The sequence below is a fragment of the Engraulis encrasicolus genome, chromosome 14 (assembly GCF_034702125.1).
Source record: "Engraulis encrasicolus isolate BLACKSEA-1 chromosome 14, IST_EnEncr_1.0, whole genome shotgun sequence".
Taxonomy (NCBI): Eukaryota; Metazoa; Chordata; class Actinopteri; order Clupeiformes; family Engraulidae; genus Engraulis; species Engraulis encrasicolus.
In genome coordinates, this window is record NC_085870.1 from 14,667,580 (window position 1) to 14,686,825 (window position 19,246).

At 43.6% G+C, this 19,246-nt stretch overlaps 2 protein-coding genes and 1 long non-coding RNA gene across 3 annotated transcripts; 1 reads left to right on the plus strand and 2 right to left on the minus strand.

Annotated features, from left to right (window-relative positions):
- Window positions 1-10: 10 nt before the first annotated feature.
- sirt4 (sirtuin 4) lies at window positions 11-4,019 on the minus strand. Its single transcript, XM_063215013.1, has 4 exons — window positions 3,903-4,019; window positions 3,175-3,673; window positions 2,537-2,831; window positions 11-683 (listed from the first exon to the last, which is right to left on the minus strand). The coding sequence occupies exons 2-4, from the start codon at window positions 3,651-3,653 to the stop codon at window positions 531-533; spliced, it is 927 nt and encodes a 308-aa protein (XP_063071083.1). The 5' UTR covers window positions 3,654-3,673; window positions 3,903-4,019; the 3' UTR covers window positions 11-530.
- On the plus strand, window positions 3,522-5,086 carry LOC134462133 (uncharacterized). Its single transcript, XR_010037488.1, has 3 exons — window positions 3,522-3,626; window positions 4,807-4,878; window positions 4,987-5,086. It is a non-coding gene; the product is annotated as an uncharacterized LOC134462133 (long non-coding RNA).
- sxph (saxiphilin) lies at window positions 4,725-19,176 on the minus strand. The gene is made up of 17 exons (XM_063215015.1): window positions 18,866-19,176; window positions 18,370-18,533; window positions 17,962-18,061; window positions 17,435-17,623; window positions 16,306-16,468; window positions 16,033-16,097; window positions 15,232-15,389; window positions 14,560-14,746; window positions 14,121-14,269; window positions 12,781-12,871; window positions 12,522-12,566; window positions 10,378-10,566; window positions 9,602-9,752; window positions 9,368-9,450; window positions 8,902-9,086; window positions 4,981-5,167; window positions 4,725-4,819 (listed from the first exon to the last, which is right to left on the minus strand). Exons 1-17 carry the CDS (start codon window positions 18,921-18,923, stop codon window positions 4,776-4,778), a joined length of 2,208 nt encoding a protein of 735 aa, XP_063071085.1. The 5' UTR covers window positions 18,924-19,176; the 3' UTR covers window positions 4,725-4,775.
- Between the last annotated feature and the right edge of the window lie 70 nt (window positions 19,177-19,246).

The window sequence follows — 19,246 nt, forward strand, 5'->3', positions numbered from 1 at the left end:
GCCCAAAGGATGGATTATGTAAATTTCTTTATTTCATCTTGCATTGATACATTTCCAGGAATTAAAAACGTACTCCTACGTACTTACTTCGAACCCTATTTTATTGCACATTCAAGAAGAGCACCATCTTAACATTTATGACCAATGAATGTCTCAAAATACAGTATTTCATAGCTGGATATACACAATTATGGTGTCCATATCAAGTCAAGTTTGAAATGTTGCTACTTTCTGTCCTCCACTCAGACATAGATCCAGTTAAAAAACATAAAATAAGGTAAATGTAGAAGAAATCTGTAAAATAAGTTTGTTATTCAACTGTCTTTGAGGTAATGTTCAAGGCAATTTCATCCCCATTTGTGATAACAGATCCCACTGCACAATGCTAATCTAGTGTAGTCTCCAATGTAACCTGAGAGGAGTGTGGGGTTAAAAAAAGCCAATTTGTTTCCTTTGTGACGTTGTGTCTGACTGACACAAAACAGCAGTCAAAGTTTCAGGTTCTTGCTCCGAGGCGGAGTGTGGAGAAGTCAACAGGGCAGTATAGCAGGCAACACAGCCCCACAGCGGGCACTCACTCGAAACTGGGCTATGTGATCTGCCCTGGTGGGACCAATGTTCAGGATGGCAACAGGTAGCTTTTTCTCACTGGCAGCCAGAAGGAAACGGTACGATGAATATACCTGAATGGGGGGCAAAAAATAGTACTGTTCAGCTATGAGTCTGATGTGGAAGTGTCATCAACAATAATGCACGCACATCACATTTTGCATGCAACTTTAAATATAGTGTTTTGTTGGTAATTAGGCTTTGCAACTCCTTTGAACAGTTTATTTGGATATGGCCGGTAGTGTCCTATTCATTTAGATCAATTTATTGAATAGGGTTACATCAGTACACTTTTACTCATGTTATTCTCCTTTAGTTGCCTTTTTGCTTGTTTTGGATCCTGTATGCTGCTGTTGCTTTAGGCGTGTATACAGTATAAAAGTGTGGTCTAACATGGATAAGTGACAAAAGATTGCTGTGTGCTTTAAATTTTGCATGCAACCACGTATGACAGAGTACACACACTATCTTCAGGACAACCGAAAACTTTCCACAATACTGGAGGTATCATCTAGGGGGCAAATAGCCAAGGGCTCTCATTAATGTTTTTCCCACCATTGCTCTACTCTACCAAGACCTCAACATGGACGTTCGGAAGATCACCCCTCGTGGATTTGTCAATATTGCAGCAAATGCACACGTCTGCACACCTTGTGTCAGGTGTTCTCCTGCTCTCAAAATTGACATGAAATGCACATGGCAACGCACGTGTCCTGCAGGGGGTCATCCCTATGTTCCGAGGAACTTCTGACCCTTTTTTCAGAAAAGGGTTCTACAGGGGGTGGACAAAATAACTGAGACACCTGTCATTTTAGTGTCATTTAGTTCCTCTTGCATCCACAGTTAATCCTGTTGGATGTGTTTCATCCTTCTTGGTGGTATGCAGACATTACCTTGGATACTGTGGCTCTTGATACATCACAAAGACTTGCTGTCTCGGTCAAAGATGCAACAGTTACACACGTACCAAGAATTTCTCCTTTTTGAACTCTGACATGTCACCCATAATGTTGTGTGCATTGCAGAATTTTGAGCAAAACTGTGGTCTTACCCTGCTAATTGAACCACACTTCACTTTACTGGTGCAATGTGCCATTAATGAAGATTGGCCAACAGGCTGGTCCACTTGAGCCATTAGACTTCCAACACTAAAATGACAGGTGTCTCAGTTATTGTCCACCCCCCGTATGTTCCCCGCTGCTTCCAAGTAGACTACTGCCGCATGGCAAAGCGCAGGTTGTTGTTGCACTTCTGACAGGTTAGGTTTAGGGATAGTTTTGGTCAGGGCACAAATTTACAACTCAGAAACATTGCATTACTGACAGGTTAGGTTTAGGGATAGTTTTGGGAAGGGCACAATTTGAAAACTCGGAAACATACAATGTGGGGAACATAGAACCCTAAGCTCCCCTGTCCCATACAAAGACAGGGGAACATAGGACCCGGGGAACATAGGTACGCTCCCTCCTTCAGCAAGCATAGCGCCGGCCTAAGGTTGTGGGTGTGCTCTGACTGTCATGCCAAAAGCCTAGCTCCTTGGTGTAGCAGTCAGCCTCAGATTGATACCTGAGAGGCGCAGTAGTAAAACCTACTACCTGTCGATATATCAATGTTGAGTGAAAGCCCACCAGGGAAACTCCCATTGCCATTGTGACAGCCCTCCACACAATGAAAAAAATGCATTTTATTTCTCACCCGTGCAAGGGTTCAGCCCCAAACGGAGCGCCTAGTGCGGTGGGATGGTACCATGCTCAGGGTACCTCAGTCATGAACGAGGATAGAGGGATCACTGATTAGTCCCCCGGGTAACTAGTTACTCCCGCCACCAACCTGGCGGGTCTGGAATCAAACACGCAACCCTTGCAACCCCTACAAAGCCTGACAAGCCTAACTGCTTACAAATGACTGCCCTTGAATGAACACCTACCTGGAGAGAGGATCCAGCCACCAGTAAGGCATCTGACTCGGCCAGCCGGTCGTGCACAAGCTGCACGGTCGAGCGGTCAACGGTGTCCCCAAAGAAGGTGACCTCTGGCTTGAGGCTGCCTCCGCAGCTCTGGCACGAGGGCACCCTGAAGTGTAGCACCTGTTCGTCCTCCAGGAAGACGTCTCCGTCCGGGGCCACTCCACCTGCCTCGGCCGCCCAGCCAGGGTTCATCTCGTTGAAGCGACTCTGGAGGTCCTCCCGACGGGAAAGGCTTCCACAACCTAAGCACACCACCCTGGGTACAAAAGGCACAATATTCTATTTTTGCAAGTTGTTTCCTTAATCAAATGAATGAGGTACAAGGCGTTTTTTCCACCAAAATATTTATTATAACCTATTTGTTATGTTATGTTGTGTGGCATTACAATAATTGTAAGTCACTTTGGGTGAAAGCGTTGGCCAATTGTAATATACTGCATGTTGTACACTTGGGTGAGCTTGATAGACCACATTTAAGAGGTAGCTCTCCAGCAAGCACGATATGCGCAAGCTTATTGTAGTTATTCACAGACCTCTGTAGAATCAACAGATGACAGGGACTTTGCTATGTAAAGCCACTGGGTGCACAGACCACATACCTATGTAAACACCCATGCAGCTCTGTCAGGTGCTGGTGGCCGGCTTTTGAGTGCAAGGCGTCCACATTCTGAGTCACTAGCCAGTGCACCTTCCCTTGAGCCTCCCAGTCGCGCAGAGCCACATGGGCAGAGTTCGGGCGATGAGAGGAGAACTGTGGCCATCCCATGTAGTTGCGCGCCCAGTAGCGCTGCCGTGATTTGGCACTGCGCACAAATTCCATGTGTTGCATTGGCCGACGATCAGTCCGTGCGTAAAGACCGACTCCTTCTGAGCGGTAGTCTGGAATTCCCGACTCGGTGGAAAGTCCAGCACCCGTAATGACAAACAGTCTTCGCGCCTGCGACACGAACTCCTGAAGCCGCTCCAGGTCTGTGGGATCTATCGGGCGACTCACGGGCACAAAATCCACAGTGGCCGCACATGTTGAAGAGGAGGCACCCCTCCTGAGAAGGTGCAAAGGCAGGCGTCTCCACGACATTATCTATGCTCTCTTAGGGACTGTAAATGTTTAAAAATAGGTAACATTACTTAACATTATCATGCTCAATAATTACATATATCCATCGGCGTTGCAACTGATATGTGTTATCTCTCAAATTCAGAAAACTAGTGGCTAAATGTAAAGTTGTGATTAACCTGATCGCCTGCCAGGTCATCGAAATGCACAAGGACAAGTTATATTGTTGGCAGAACAGACAGCATTTTACAACCATTGCATGCTACTTACCACATACGAGTAGAGATGATGCAAATCTAACGATGAAAGTCAAGTTGACACATTTGAAGAGCAAATAAGCACTGTAGTAGCAGTTTTCGACTTGGCAGGCAAACCGGAAATAGATATGTCTTACATATGTTTGCAACCGGAGAACTCTGGGAGTTGTAGTCCAATCGCTCAGGAAACGTAACCCTTACAGTACCACTGCCAAACACCAGCAACCAACAACTAGTGCTGTTAAGTGCTATGCGAATTGTGTAGATAATTAAGAATTAAGTGGTCATTCTTCTTGATTTTCAGTACCATTCACTGAAGCACTATGAAATATATTTTATAAGTTTCCAACAGCTTTGACTGCTGACTTGTCAAGCAGCTTCAACCGAAGTGCGATTTGAAAGATCACCTTTTTATTTATAAAACCAATAGAAAAAATAACAGTAGATATGTATTAAGTAAAAGCCCTGGTTTTAGACCCACCTTGCAACCTAAACTAGGCAAACTTACAAAGGGTAACACGGGCAAGTCACAGTTGTGTAAAGGTTTAGTGGAGTATTTCTTTTTTTAGTGCTACCATAAAATATTGGTTGCTAAATCATCCAATGACCATCACTCAAGTCCAGTACAGTTCATTCTCATATACTTACACAATTCTTATACAGGTAAATGAATAATGAATAATGAATAAACCACAACCATGACTATATAAACAATGTTATATAACTGAAATTATATCATACATTTATTGGATTTAAATTTAAATTTAAATGGATTTAATTCAGTGTTATACCGACACAATATATACCAGTATAGAACATGTGAATCATGTGCGATTGGACCCACAGGGTGGAGGAGGTTTCTCTCTTAATTCTGTCGCCATCTTGATTAAAAAATACTGCAAACATCCTGGTTGCAGAACTCCAAAATATCTGTGGACATTGGGAAATGATTAAGTTTCAACTAAATTTCATCAACTTCTTCCATTAAGGTATTTCACTTTCATTACATATGTATGTATTGGTATTCATTTTTTTATTATGTGTATTGTGTGTTATTGTTTGCACATATCAGAAAATTTATAACTTCCTACCTGCAGGTGTGCAGTTGAAGACATCTTCGGCATGTCTGTAGAACTCCTCTCCAAGGATGGTCTGGAAGTCCTTGTGACTTGTGTGGACCAGGCAGCGTGTGGCGTCTTTGAAGAGCAAATCACTCTCGCCATACTCAAGAGAGTCAAACAGCTGAAACTCTGAGTTTGGATGAGCTGCCAGAGTTTCCTGTGGGAAAAGAATACTTCACTCACTTTTTACACTCAGAGTGAAGTGCTACCTTCTGGCAGGCGATACAGAGTACCAGTTAAAAGCTACAAAAAAAGGTGTCTGAACAGGTACAAATTTTCTGTCATCCCCACATCTATGAATATAATAAACTCAAGCTGCTAACTGAGACTTATGTCTAGTAATGCTATGATAATGGGTACACCTATTATGCACTTTGAATATTTATAGTCTTTCTTTTGTTATACGTGTTTTTTGTGTGTTATGTGTTGTATGTTGCAGCAGCTTTGTGATTGTCCTAGACAAATTTCCTGTGAGACAAATAAAAAATAATCCTGATCTTAATTGACTATAAAGTGAAGGAAGGATTGTACAATAGGGTAGAGCAGGGCTATTCAAATGGCCGCCCTGGGGCTAAATGCGACCCTCGAACAGCAAGGTTCTGGCCCCCCACAAGTCCCTTGAAATACAGAATCGTTTTTCTGAATTTAGAGATAAAAGTATGGGTTCCGTTCCGTATCGAGCTGAAACAGGACACAGGACATTAAAATGCAGGAAATTACATCTAAGAAATGCACATTTTTCTGGGGGAGGACCCCTCCACCCGACCCCCCACCTCAATGAAGTGTCCAGTATTTTTTTTCATTGACAGTCGACAACTATAATACATATGTATAGTTCGGACCCTTTACTAGAAGGAATTTGAAAAACTGGCCCTCGTTGACATTTAATTGAATACCCCTGGGGTAGAGGATGCACATGAGATGATGCATTGACCCAATGACAGAATATAACAAGAGGAATCAGAGCAACGTGTCCAATGCTTGATGTTGTATGTTTTGGTGCACACCCGCAGCAACCCAAAGCACTGCAGGCGGGCGGACAGACAGATAGAAAAACAGACAGGGTCATACTAATAACCGGTGTGACGAGTGCCATGTACATTACGCCCCTTTTGGGGGATAATTGCTAATTGCTTCACTTATCAATATAATGTTTGTTGTCCATTATGTACTATACAGTACATTTATTTCTTTGACTAAATCACTGGTTCCCAACCTTTTTTGAACAAAAGCCCCCTAGACTAGGGTTTAATATTTTTCCCGAAAATGGCATGAATCAAATCCCGGGATCTGACGGCCCATTTCCCGGGAATCCCGGGAAATCCCGGGTTTTTTTTTTTTTTTTCTTCAAATTTTTTGATCTAGTCATGTACAGGCTATAATTCAACTGTTCCTCCCAAACTGGCATTTTGTAAGTTGTTACTGTTTGTATCATTATTGGGAGAAAGGAATTAAGATTAAGCTCTCCTATCCACCAACACAATAATAATGAAGTGTAAGATGATAGCCTGTGCGCAGCATGCAGCGCTTATCAATGACGGTGGATTGTTGGTGGAGCTCACGACTTTCACCTATAAGTTTGATGCAACAGTGGGTTGGCTATTTTCCATTAAGGAATTGTGTTTGAGGTTGTGCGCAAAATCATGGCACATTGTCCTTCACCTGTGGATAGTATACACGTCTACCGCCAGCTTCATGAGAACAATGTTTCACTGTCGGCTACTGTGATAAGCGGTGGGAAATATAGCCTATGCGATGTCATCTCAATAGTGGAGTTCCGTGCATGGGATTTCATCTGGGTCAGTCAGAAATGGCAGTTTGCTTTAGCGCCAGGAAGAGTGTTTTTTCAAACAAGAAAACTGGTTCATCATAGGCAGGTATGCATGGCTAAACTGACTTTACCGTTTGCCCAAGTGCTATCGTTTTCCTCTGGTAATAGCACCGGGCGTCACTACAGTTAGGTGACCTCGCGCGCATAATAAACCCATTAAAATATAGGCATAGACTTGAGTGTCTTTCAGAGCAATATGAACCAATCAGCTCGGCTTTGCAACTAAACAAAATACTTTCCTGATGTCTACTTAACTAAAATAAGCTGCATTTTGTCTAATATTTGGAGACATCGCCTTGCCCTTTCTGCAGAGCGATTTTGGGAAGCGCCTCTCTCTCGTTCTCTCTCTGGTTCTCTCGCTCACACACAAAGCGACGCTTGCACTCTTCGCAAGACATGTCACTTGACTCATCTTGTTGGATAGACCAGCCAAACTTGCAAGCTAGATAGCCAATAGTTTCGATTGTGCTGCTTGGAGAGGAGGCAAAATTGGTACAATTTAGGCTGCATGAAAGCATAGGCCTACACATTAACTTTCACGTTGTGCGATGGATGGAGACAAGTTTGGAATCGCTCCCTCTCTCACCCTCTCTCGCTCACACACACACGCGCGACGTAATTCTCTGCACTCTTCGCAAGACACTTGACTCGTCTTATTGGATACCATCCAAACTTGTAAGCTAGATAGCCAATAGTTTCGATTGTGCTGCTTGGACTGGATGTATTTAAACTGTTAAAATTTAGGCTGCATTAAAGCATCCACACGTTTCAACTTTCACGTTGTGCGATGGGTGGAGACAAGTTGGGAATCGCTATAAGTTAGAGATTTTTCTTTAACATGGGTTGGAAAGATGTAAATGACCTGCACTGCTTGAAAAAGACGATCGACTATGTGCCTCAGGCATCTTAAATACTAAAAACTAATAGGCGGATGGCGGGCGGATTCGGTTTTGGAAATTGGAGAAAAAACATTAGGGCGGGTGGATTAGAAATTCTGAGAAGCGGTTGCGGATGAAATAATAGGCTACGTCAACCGCGCACCTCAGACATTGCTGAAATGGGCCTGTACTGCTGCTGCTTAAATGAGCCTGAAGTGTTACCGCTGCTAGATGGCACTGTTGCTTATGTTGCTGGGACAACAAATAGACACGCACTTAATTTTTTTTCCCGGTTTCCCGTCATGGCTTTCCCGGGAAACGGGAAATTGTTTTGATCAGATTTCCCGGGAATCCCGGGTCCCGGGATTAAACCCTACCCTAGACCTCATCATAAGCCTCACAATGCCCCCTTGACCTCATCATAAGCCTGACAATGCCCCCCTTTGTATAAAAAAAATGAAATGGACTAATGCCCCCAATTCTCTTACCTTTGCTCGTAAATGAGCGTTACGCCCCTTTATAGGGGAAATTAAACCGAATGTCTCATTAAGTTACGCGCTACATCGGCCAGCCAAAATGAACACAGTCCATGTTTAAACCACGGCTGTTTGGCCATATTATTTGAACAGCCGCCAATGTTGCACGTGAACAACGCTAGTCTACTACCTTATCTTTCCTTTATTCTTCCTCCAACACCACCAATTGACTTGCATTGGCTGTTTTCCCCCACAAAAGAGCGTAACACACATGGAAAACATCACGCCGTTCATGAGTATGGCAACTAAGCACTGCCCCCTCTTAGCTGTATCCAGAGATCTTACAGACAGAGATACATAATTCTAGTTCTTTTCCGGTATCCACTTTTATTTATGTCTGGTGAACGCCACTTTAGGAGACCTTCGGTTAGGAGACCTTCGGAGTCCTGAGGTTGAGAATAGATGGAGTCCCCTTAGCGCTGTAGATGGCGGTAGCGCACTTCTTGTGCAAACACCTCAAAAATAGAAGAAGAAGTTGGGGACAACGCCCCCTTAGGAGACCCAACTTGAGCACACTCTTTTGCATTGGGTGAGCGGGTTTTGAATCCTCTTTATTAATCCAACCTCTGTGGCTGTATCCTTCTCAACACCCCCCTTGAGCCCCCCAACGCCCCCGTTGAGAAAGACTAGACTAAATGCTGCTTACCTGAGACTTCATGAGGAAGTCATAGATGCGTGCGGTGAGTACGGGTCGGGTCATGACGGTGTTGGGTGGCACTGCCCCCAAGTTACAGCTCTGCCAGTCGGAGAGGGACGCACGGCCACCCCCTTCACACAGCAGCTCAAAGTCCCAGGGCACCCAGCCCTCCGCCCAGCCAGTGGAGTTCAGCCCTGTCCATAGACACCACACACACACAAATTAAAGGCGCAAGCATTAAAAGTACAAGATCCAAATACTGATTATACAGGAGCAGGAATGTCCACAATTGCTTTCAGTTACATCTAGTATGTTAGACTAGTATTTTACAAAAAGAACTGCGGAGATCAACATTATAAGTCAATGTTCTAATAGAAAATGTCTGGGGCATACTGTTACTGTAAACACGCCTTTTCAAACAGTCGCAGTGTGTATGGTCAATGGTATACAGTGTGTAAATGATAGTGATGCTTACGCAGGATGTTATCCTCCAAGTTGTGGTGCTCCAAAAAAGCCACATCACCATAACTCTTTCCAGTGGGATCTCCTACGAGACACCTGTGATGAGCCCAATATTCAAACAACCAAGGTAAGTATCAGTCCTGTGCCCACCTCTAATTCACCCAAAAGACAATCACACTGAAATAGTTTGTTACTAAATTAATTTATTCAAATGTGCACTAAATTGCTCATGTCAGAACTTGTTCACCTCAGAGTGCCCATGTTTCCGTAGTAGCGTTCATTGTGGTTGTCGGCGCAGCGCTTAGTGGCTGCCTCCCCTGTACCCCCCATGCAGACCTTGCAGAGATTATTATCACGTGCGCCAGGAAGACAGCCCTTCCAGAAGACCTTGGAGTACGCTAGTAAACACACCAGGTTGCGTTTATACATGATGGCAGCAGGCCATACTCACCACAAGAACAATATTTGTGGTGTGTGTAAACATCAAAAGATGTGACTAAAAACCAAGTACTTTCAATATACTACACAGGAAAGAGGTATGAACAGTCTTCTGCAACATACAGTACAAACATACAGAGTGGTCATACTGATTGGTTTGGTCAGAAAGCATTTCCATAAAGCCAAACCCCACAACATTTCCCCATGGGAAATTGTAGTGGACGAATTGTCTGAAATCTTCTCATCTATCAATCTATCAATCTTCTACATATTTTTTTTATCGAATTGTGTATGTTATTGTATGAGCTCACTTTCCCGGCTGTATATAGTTTTTATGTTTTATTCCTTACATTTTTTCATCTGTCTGCTCAATAAAAATGTTTATTACAAAAAGAAAGCATTTCCAAATTGGCCAATTGTAGTTAGCACAACTTTTGAGACGGTTAGAGAGCTTTGGGGTTGCATACACCAGCGTGTTTTTCCTCATACATTCTGATTGACACTTCGAAACAGAGTAGACCAACTTAACCTTCCACAATACGTATATAGTAGTGTTCATGACAGCTGTGTGGTAATGATAGCTACCTTGGTTGGGGTTGGGGCAGGAAGTGGAGGTGGAGTTGTGCTCGTAGCTGAGGGGCTGGCGCACGGGCAGCAGCCAGCCTGCGGGGCTGTACATGTGTCCGTGGCAGGAGCGCCGGCCCCCCAGGCTGCCCAGGTTCACACTCCGGCTGGAGCGCCGCACCAGGGCCACGGCCCACACAGGGGGCAGCTCTGCAGGTCAGGAACACAAGCCTGTTAGGCCTCAGTTAGGTTCATGAGGACCAGGGGGTCGTTAGCCATTTCAGGTAGTTTAAGTGTGACGGAGGTCATCTTGCACCTGTTCACCCCCCTCGGGGATCGAACGTGCGACCTCGTCAACTACAACGGTTCGGCAATGTGAGACACAGTACGATACCGCTGGGCCAAGAGACTAGTCTCTCGGCCCAACGGCACGAGACTGTATGAGGCTATCGGAGGGAGGTTTACCAACGTTCCACGCCAACTCTGTGCTAGTTAGCCTCCGTTACACTCTCCCCCTTAAACCTCACTCCCATTCGGGTCACGGCACCACTGTGACGGAGGTCATCTTGCACCTGTTCACCCCACTCGGGGATCGAACGTGCGACCTCGTCAACTACAACGGTTCGGCAATGTGAGACACAGTACGATACCGCTGGGCCAAGAGACTAGTCTCTCGGCCCAACGGCACGAGACTGTATGAGGCTATCGGAGGGAGGTTTACCAACGTTCCACGCTAACTCTGTGCTAGTTAGCCTCCGTTACATAAGCACAGGTCATATCATTTAAGTCTACACAAAATAGCCATGATGGTGATTGAGATGGGTTCATGCAACGTTTTACAATGGTAAAAATACGAGTCCCTACAGAAACATTTTGGGAACCACTGCTAGAACACTTGTCTGTTATGATCAAGATAAATCAAGGGGCAAGGCTTCTCTGGCGATATGTGATGTCTTGGTTAATTCTACACTGCATTCCACATTATTACGCAAATGACATTTTTTGCAGTTTTCCCAAATAATCAATACAAATTACAGTCGTCATATTTTTCAAGTCATCAGCCATTAGAGTACAATTTAAACGTTTTTGAATGAATTTTCCAATGATAACGGTATTTTTTAAAATAATAAAAAACTTAAAATGGCCAAAATGCTCTGTTCCAATTAATTACACAAAACAGTTTTGTAGTGTTGTAATCCAAATTTCTTTCTTTTTTGCCCATCTACATCAAACAGTTGGCATTTGGTACTACATTTCAATGTTCAAAACTTTGTTATAAGCTGTAACTGGAATGCTGCATTTAACATTGAAGTCAATGGCAGGGCATTGCATGGGAGTTCTGGAAGCCCAGATATCCTTGATGCTTTGCTCTCAGCTGTTTTTGTTTGTTTGGTCGGGTGACCCACACTTCACTCTTCAATATACCCGTAGATTTCCATGCCACGTTTAGGTGCTTTGGAGATGATGACATTCTAACTCACCAGACATAACATCCCATTCATTTTCAATGGGGTTTTATGTCTGATGAGTTAAAATGTCGATACCACCAAAGCACCTAAACGTGGCATGGAAATCTACGGGTATATTGAAGAGTGAAGTGTGGGTCACCAGACCAAACAAACAAAAACAGCTGAGAGCAAAGCATCAAGGATATCTGGGCTTCCATAACTCCCATGCAATGCCCTGTCATTGACTTCAATGTTAAATGCAGCATTCCAGTTACTAAGACAAAGAGTTTATCATCAAGTATTGAACATTGAAATGTAATTTAGAAGGTACCAAATTCCAACTGTTTTGATGTAAATGGGAAACAAAGAAAGAATTTTGTATTTGAACACTACAAAACTACTTTGCGTAATAATGTGGAACAGAGCATTTTAAGTTTTTTATTATTTTAAAAAATACCGTTATCATTGGAAGGTTCATTCAAAACATTTGAATTGTACTCTAATGGCTGATGACTTGAAAATTATGACGACTGTCATTTGTATTGATTATTTGGGGAAACAGCGAAAAATGTCAGTTGCGTAATAATGTGGAATGCGGTGTAAATACACCTACTACAGTGGTGTTGTCACACACAAAGCCAATGGATAAGCCTCACCCCTCGGCATCAAATACTCAGAAAATAAACATTTCAGGCTGGAACTCATTCCATCACTCACCGTCAGTCTCAAAATGGGTTGATCCTGGATCCTCACATTTCTCCCCTAAATTATGTGATAGAGAAATATGAATACAAGTACTCACCACTGTATAAAACAAGCACTTCTTACAGAGTAGAGGAAAAATCAAATTAAAGAAACGCTGATTAATAATGTCAGATGTGATGTCAAATGGGTGGCAAATGTCATTTAATGTCATCTAACATCTAAAGCCTGCCATCTAGCGGTCACTCAAGAGTGCCACACCTCAAAAGCTTACCGTAGTACTCGGTCACCACGGGAACAAGACCACACTTCCCAGCAATGAAGGTGTGTGTGGCATCCAAGGACACAGCGTCTACTTCATCTCTCTGTGGGTTAAACATCAAATAACGTTTCTAACATAAGGAAATCTCAGTGGGTAAGCTCGACGGCATATTAAGGACAGATTTAGATATATTACTTCATTTATTTTGAGAAAAAAGTTGCAAATTTACAAGAAAGAAAGTTGAATATTCGTGACATTGTGAAATGGAAAATGTACAGGGAAAAAGTCAATCTGCCTTCTCTGCCTCCAGTTGAGATCCACTGAGGGAAACGTAAGGTTTACGACTGTCTCTGCCAAACAGCAGGCATCACTCAAACAGCACCATCGGTACACAGATACAGATACACATGTGCACGCATGCATACACACACACATACACACATCCGAACACCACTACAATTTTCTACTGGCGCATATACTGTAGACATCCCACACAGGCACTGAAAGTCAGAGTAGGTGGTGACATTGAGAGCTCATTGTAAGGACTTAATTTGGCTTTAATTTGCCCAACACCTGCAAATAGGCAATCAATTTGACAGCCATACTCAGCAATAGCCTGACATGGCCAGCCCTCATGGAAAGAAGTAGGGAGGGTCTGGCCATGTCAGGCCAACTCAGCACAGTCATCCTGACAAGCGCACGGATAGCCTACCACACACAAGCACATAGGCACGCACACGAGAAGTATTGAAGAGTGAAGTGTTTACAAGGAGACATACTGTACACAGAGCCATGCCATATTCCCTCCTTTCTCCTCAGACAGAACGTGAACAACAACCACAGGTAACTGGTCCACAAGCCAAATTCCCTAAAGGGGTGTGCACACCTGAAGCGACCAGAGCGATGGAAGTCTCTCTTACTTCTCTATCGGGGACATTCATTATCACGTCAGTGAATGAAGCCAATTCATGGCGAAGCTTCTTCAACAGTTAAGGTAATGGTGAAAAGCTCGCACATCCACAATAACGTCTGACCTGGGAGCAGGACCACAAGTGACTAGACGATTCTGAGAAAAAGTCCGCTGCACGACCAGGATTTCTTTTGCTCCCAATATTTTATTTTTTTCGTGACGTTTCGGGTTTTACCCCTTCTTCAGACGTGTCAAGAACACGTTCACACACGTCTGAAGAAGGGGTAAAACCCGAAACGTCACGAAAAAATAAAATATTGGGAGCAAAAGAAATCCTGGTCGTGCAGCGGACTTTTTCTCAGAAGCTTCTTCAACAACCTTGGATACCTGTACACATGGCAGAACCACCACGTGCCCTGCAGTTTAGACAGATGTACTGCACCTTGATCTTCTCGATGCAGTCACTCATGGAGGCAGCCCTCACACACACCAGAGGGTCGGACTTGATGCTCAGAGCCCAGCGCTCACACTTCTTCTGTTCCGCATGGCTGATGCAGCACCAGCGCACCACACTGTCCTCCAGAGAGCTACCTGCACACGCACATGCACACAAACAACACAAGACCTTTTCTTTAAGAATGCACTGAATGAGAAGGTGTGCCCAAACTTATGATCTATACTGTATAGGCCTAGACCTCATGACCTCAAATTATGCTGGGAATGCTGGGAAACTATAACCGTGATCTAAAAAATGAATCGTGATTAACGTTAATATTGACAGCCCTAAAAAGAATGTAACTACTACATTATACATTGCTATGTGGTCATTGGCATTCTGTTCACAACAAACTTATGATAGGGGCTGTGTCTTGAGGGAGAACCTTCGTGTCCGAGGCCTTTCAGAAGAGCCACGTAGTCCAGGCCGAGCACCTGACTGATGTCCATGTCATCGGGGAGGATGGCAAGCTTCTCCGTCACGTCCTTGAACAGCAGATCACTGGTGCCAAATGGCGTGGAATCAAACAGCTGGAATCTGTGTTTCTCCCTTCCTCGCAAGCCAAACGCCATCTTGGAATCGCACGTAAAATCAATGTTTAAGTCCAACACAAGTGTGATTCAGACACAATTCCAAACATTTTTACATTTAATACTGATATAAATCATGATTGTCAAAATGGCATTGCTGTATGCCGTAACAATCAAAACACACAACCATTTGGCCAACTCAGTGTAGCATAAATGGGCCACGTGGTAATAGGAACCAAGGTTCAAATCCGGCCTGGATCATTCCAACCCCACCAACCTCCAACCCCATCAACCCCACCCCATCTCTCTCTCCTGCTTTCTTTCAGTCACCATCTTCACTGTACAATTACCCCCCATTAAAAAAACACACCAACACACGTATTTTATGCACATTTGTGCTCATAAAAACGTTTCATTTTGAATTTAATGTAAGAATTCTGAAACATCTACCTCCATGCACTGGCTATCAAGGATGAAATATGAAATGAAATGACACAAAACACGCACCTACACACGCGTATACATACCACTGATGCTGTGAGGAATTTGCGGGCCACCTTGCGGTAGTTCATGCGCGTGACGACTGCCCCTCCAGGCCCCCTGCCCAGGTTACACCTCCTGTAGTCATCCAGAGGAGCGCTCAGGCCGTCCGTACACAGCAACTTGTAGTCTCCCCTCTCATTCTCTGGGTGGCAACGGTGACATTACATTACATCAGTGGTTCTCAACTGGAACAGTCTTGGGACCCACCATTTTCCACTCTCATTCGGTCGCGACCCAATTTTTTTTAGCGTTCAAGTCAATTCAATGCAATTCTCAAAATGTAACCAAGACTCGGATGACTGGTTGCACGTTATCTATCTCGCATAAACACTCAGATTGTATGTATGACAACAGATGACACAGAGTTCACTAGCCTATCAAAATAAAAATTGTAAATTGTTGCAGGAAAAGTTGAATTTTTTTTTTTTAGAATTACGTTTTTTTTTACAACAAGGTTCCGCGACCCACCCATGACCCACTTCTGGGTCACGACCCACCAGTTCATTACATTACATTACATTACACAGACACTTTTAGCCAAAGCGACTCATAAACAAGGACATAACCGATAGCACACAATACATGCTGAAGAACAGATTATACAAGCCAAGCAGGGTTAGTGCGTGTAAATTTGCGATATTGCGCATTTACGTTAGTGGTCCGGCCCTCTTGAGATCAAAATTGGCTGTATGTGACCCCTGGCCCGAGATGAGTTTGACACCCCTGCTCAGACGGAGGCAAAAAAGGCTATACTTATAAAGTGAGAAAAGAGGAATGATACTTACCCTCAATGCTCTGAAGAACAGTGTGGTCCACGAATGCTACATCTCCTGCCCCTGTTTTAAGACATCTATGGTAGATGAAGAGACAAAGAGAGATGGCAGGATTAACCATACATGTCAGTTGTACCAGAAAAAATCTCTACTACTAATGTTGAATTAACAGCATTGGGTGAAAGTGCAAATGAGAGAAAATTAAAAGATCTTTTGTGTAAATGAACACACATTCAATGAACTCATTCAGTAAAATGTTATTAGCAGCAGCCTGCCAAGCCTGACCTGATTGCTCCTTCATTGTTGTAGAAGGGTTCGCTATGAGACGTTTCGCAGTGGAAGTTGCGGTGGCGAACATATGACCTTTGCCCTTGGCACAGGCCACAGAGCTTGGGCGTCAGGGAGGCCGCCCCAGGCACACAGCTGCCACTGAAGAAGTGACTCACCGCTGCCATAGACAGACACAGTGCACACAATGCAAACATCTTAAACTGTAGCCTCTTAGATTCCCCTTTTACAAAAAAACCCACTGCTGCATCATCACAACATTATTAATGAGGCTAGACCTATATATATATATCGGGCCGATATTTGCATTTTTCAAGTGTATCGGTATCGGCCGATACGCGTGTGGTTTTGGCCGATACACAGTATTTATTATTTCATGTCATTTGGGTTTTTTTAAAAGCACCAAGACACTTTATTTGTTTATTACTTGATTGTTAGACATTACTTGATTGTTAGAGTGGGTGTTTAAATATTACAAGTTCTACCTCAATTTGATAATGTTAAAGGAATGTTTATTTTTAACTTGAGACCTGGAATATTTGTCATTTTTTAACCTTTTTTTTTTTTTTTAACCCATATCGGCCCCAAATATCGGGTATCGGAAATTGGGTATCGGCCAAGGGTGATAAGAAAAAAAATTGGTATTGCATCGGCCATTAAAAAAACCTGTATCGGTCTACCCCTAATTATAACTTGAATTATTTTTTTAGCTATGCCTTTAGGTATCATATCATATCATGCAATATGCCTCTGGCACCTTCAGACGGAGGAAAAAAATATAATATTCATAAACACACGTGACATTACAGAGATTATGACATTACATATTAAGACTTGATCGTTACAATTAAGAGATTATAGATTATGACTTGATCATTACAATGTTGGTAACATCAAGCTTATTATAAGGAATCTGCCCAAATGGTTTGATTCAACTCGTTCGAGCTGCATTTATGCAAAACAACATGCATACATACATACAGTACATTTTGCCATGTATTGTATGCTACAACATCGCTTTGCATAAGAGTCCCTGTTCAATGTAATGTGGTGTGTGTGTGTGTGTTTTATGTGTGCGTGTGTGTGTGTGTGTGTGTGTTTTTGTATGTGTGTGTGTGTGTTATACCATGGCTAAAGGGCTCCTCCTCTGCCCAGGGCAGCAGGTTTCGGGACATGAGGTGCCCCAGGGGGAGGCTCCAGCCGGCGGTCCAGCGCGCCCCACTGTGGCAGCTCCTGCGCCCCTGCAGAGAGCGCATATCCAGGCCCTCGCCCTCACTGCTGTTCCTCACCACCGCCACCGCCAGGATACAGCCACCTTATACACACACGTGCACGCACACACGCATGCACGCACGTACGCACACACACACACACACACGAAAATGGCAACTCACCATGGTCAACACCAGATTACAACCCACTCATAGCCACTCTCTCACACGCACGCGCACACACACAGCTAGGAAACAATGGGATTTGGTGCATGTTCCATGCAATGCAATGAAACAGTGAAAAGTTGATGATCATGTATATATGGGCAGTTATCCATGTCCTGTCCTTGTCATCACCCATCCAACACAACACAGATGATATAATACCTACATGCTTAGTCAAATTCACTTCAAATGTTTGTGCAGAACTAGAAATACTCACCATCCTCGTAGATTTCTTTAGCCACAGCAGTGAGGCCGAACTGCTTAACTGCAGTGTAAACCTCTCCTGCATCCAATGTCACAATGTCGGCACGATTGGCCTGCAGACGAAACCAAGACACATAATTAATGAGGGATAATGAAGAAGGACGGTCTCTTTTGAGGCAGTCAGAGAAGCTGAAATTACAGTTATGAAGTGTGTGTGTGTGTGTGTGTGTGTGTGTGTGTGTGTGTGTGTGTGTGTGTGTGTGTGTGTGTGTGTGTGTGTGTGTGTGTGTGTGTGTGTGTGTAAAAAAAGGAGGGAGAACAGAGCGACAGACAGACATGCAGACACTGGCAGATAAACATTGAGTGTGAGCACAGTGAAAATGTGTGAGAAACAGTGGGAGGACAGGATAGGGAGTCTCACCCTAATTTTGTCGATACAGTCTGCCGTGCCAGAGGCCCTGACGCAGGACAGCCTGGCAAACGCAGCCACAGCCGCTGGAGGCAAAACAGCCACTAAAGCTTTGGACAGTTCCGCACACTTTCTCTGCTCGACCTCAGACACAGTGCACCACCTCGTCTTCTTACCTATTATTAGAATACAAAAACAACTTGTAATATAGGATATACAACAACCAGGTTCCATTTTACGCACACCGGGTCCGATTAAACAATTTTTACGCACAACAAAACAAAATTCCCAACCATTACTTTTACCAATACAATATCACTAATGACCAAGTGTATTATTATCGACTAGGCCTATACCAAATATGAATCTCAATGTCATCATGACATGGAATGTCTGAGAAAACTCTCATTTGAAAATCACATTGAATATATTTCAAGACCACCAAAGCACACGTTTTCAGCAAGTGAAATAGGACTAATGCGTGAATCTTATATGTTAGGCGACTCACCCGTTGTCTGAGAAGCACATATGATGATGATTACAATAACAGATGCAGTTTTCATCATGGTGTCCGGAGGAAAGTGAGTGAGCACAGCGGCTACGATCGTAGTTTAGGCACTGCAAGAGACATGGAGTCTCATAAAGACTCGACCAAAAAATCGGCGCCTGACCATATCCTCCTGGACCTGAACAGAGGGCGCGTATATCTCTTCTGGCGCGATTAAAAAATATTGAAAGTGTATATCCTCATACTCTTGCGTCGCAGACTTCTAGATTGGGTGCATCTGGAAAGCATTAAACCCTTTTTGTCACGCGGACTAATGCCTTCCAAACACTTGCAAGTGGATTCAAAAGGAAATATGTGGTTACTTTTACATTTCAAGTGAAA

What these genes read in the sequence shown, in the direction of transcription:
- sirt4 (XM_063215013.1), bottom strand. Translation starts at nt 3,653, where the DNA reads ATGTCGTGGAGACGCCTGCCTTTGCACCTTCTCAGGAGGGGTGCCTCC. An exon ending in CTGCATGGGTGTTTACATAG is followed by an intron (nt 2,832 to 3,174) that starts GTATGTGGTCTG and finishes TTTTGTACCCAG; the next exon opens with GGTGGTGTGCTTAGGTTGTG. An exon ending in TGGCTGGATCCTCTCTCCAG is followed by an intron (nt 684 to 2,536) that starts GTAGGTGTTCAT and finishes CCCCCCATTCAG; the next exon opens with GTATATTCATCGTACCGTTT.
- sxph (XM_063215015.1), bottom strand. Translation starts at nt 18,923, where the DNA reads ATGATGAAAACTGCATCTGTTATTGTAATCATCATCATATGTGCTTCT. An exon ending in TAAAGAAATCTACGAGGATG is followed by an intron (nt 17,624 to 17,961) that starts GTGAGTATTTCT and finishes TGTGTGTATAAG; the next exon opens with GTGGCTGTATCCTGGCGGTG. An exon ending in CTTCAACTGCACACCTGCAG is followed by an intron (nt 4,820 to 4,980) that starts GTAGGAAGTTAT and finishes CAATGTCCACAG; the next exon opens with ATATTTTGGAGTTCTGCAAC.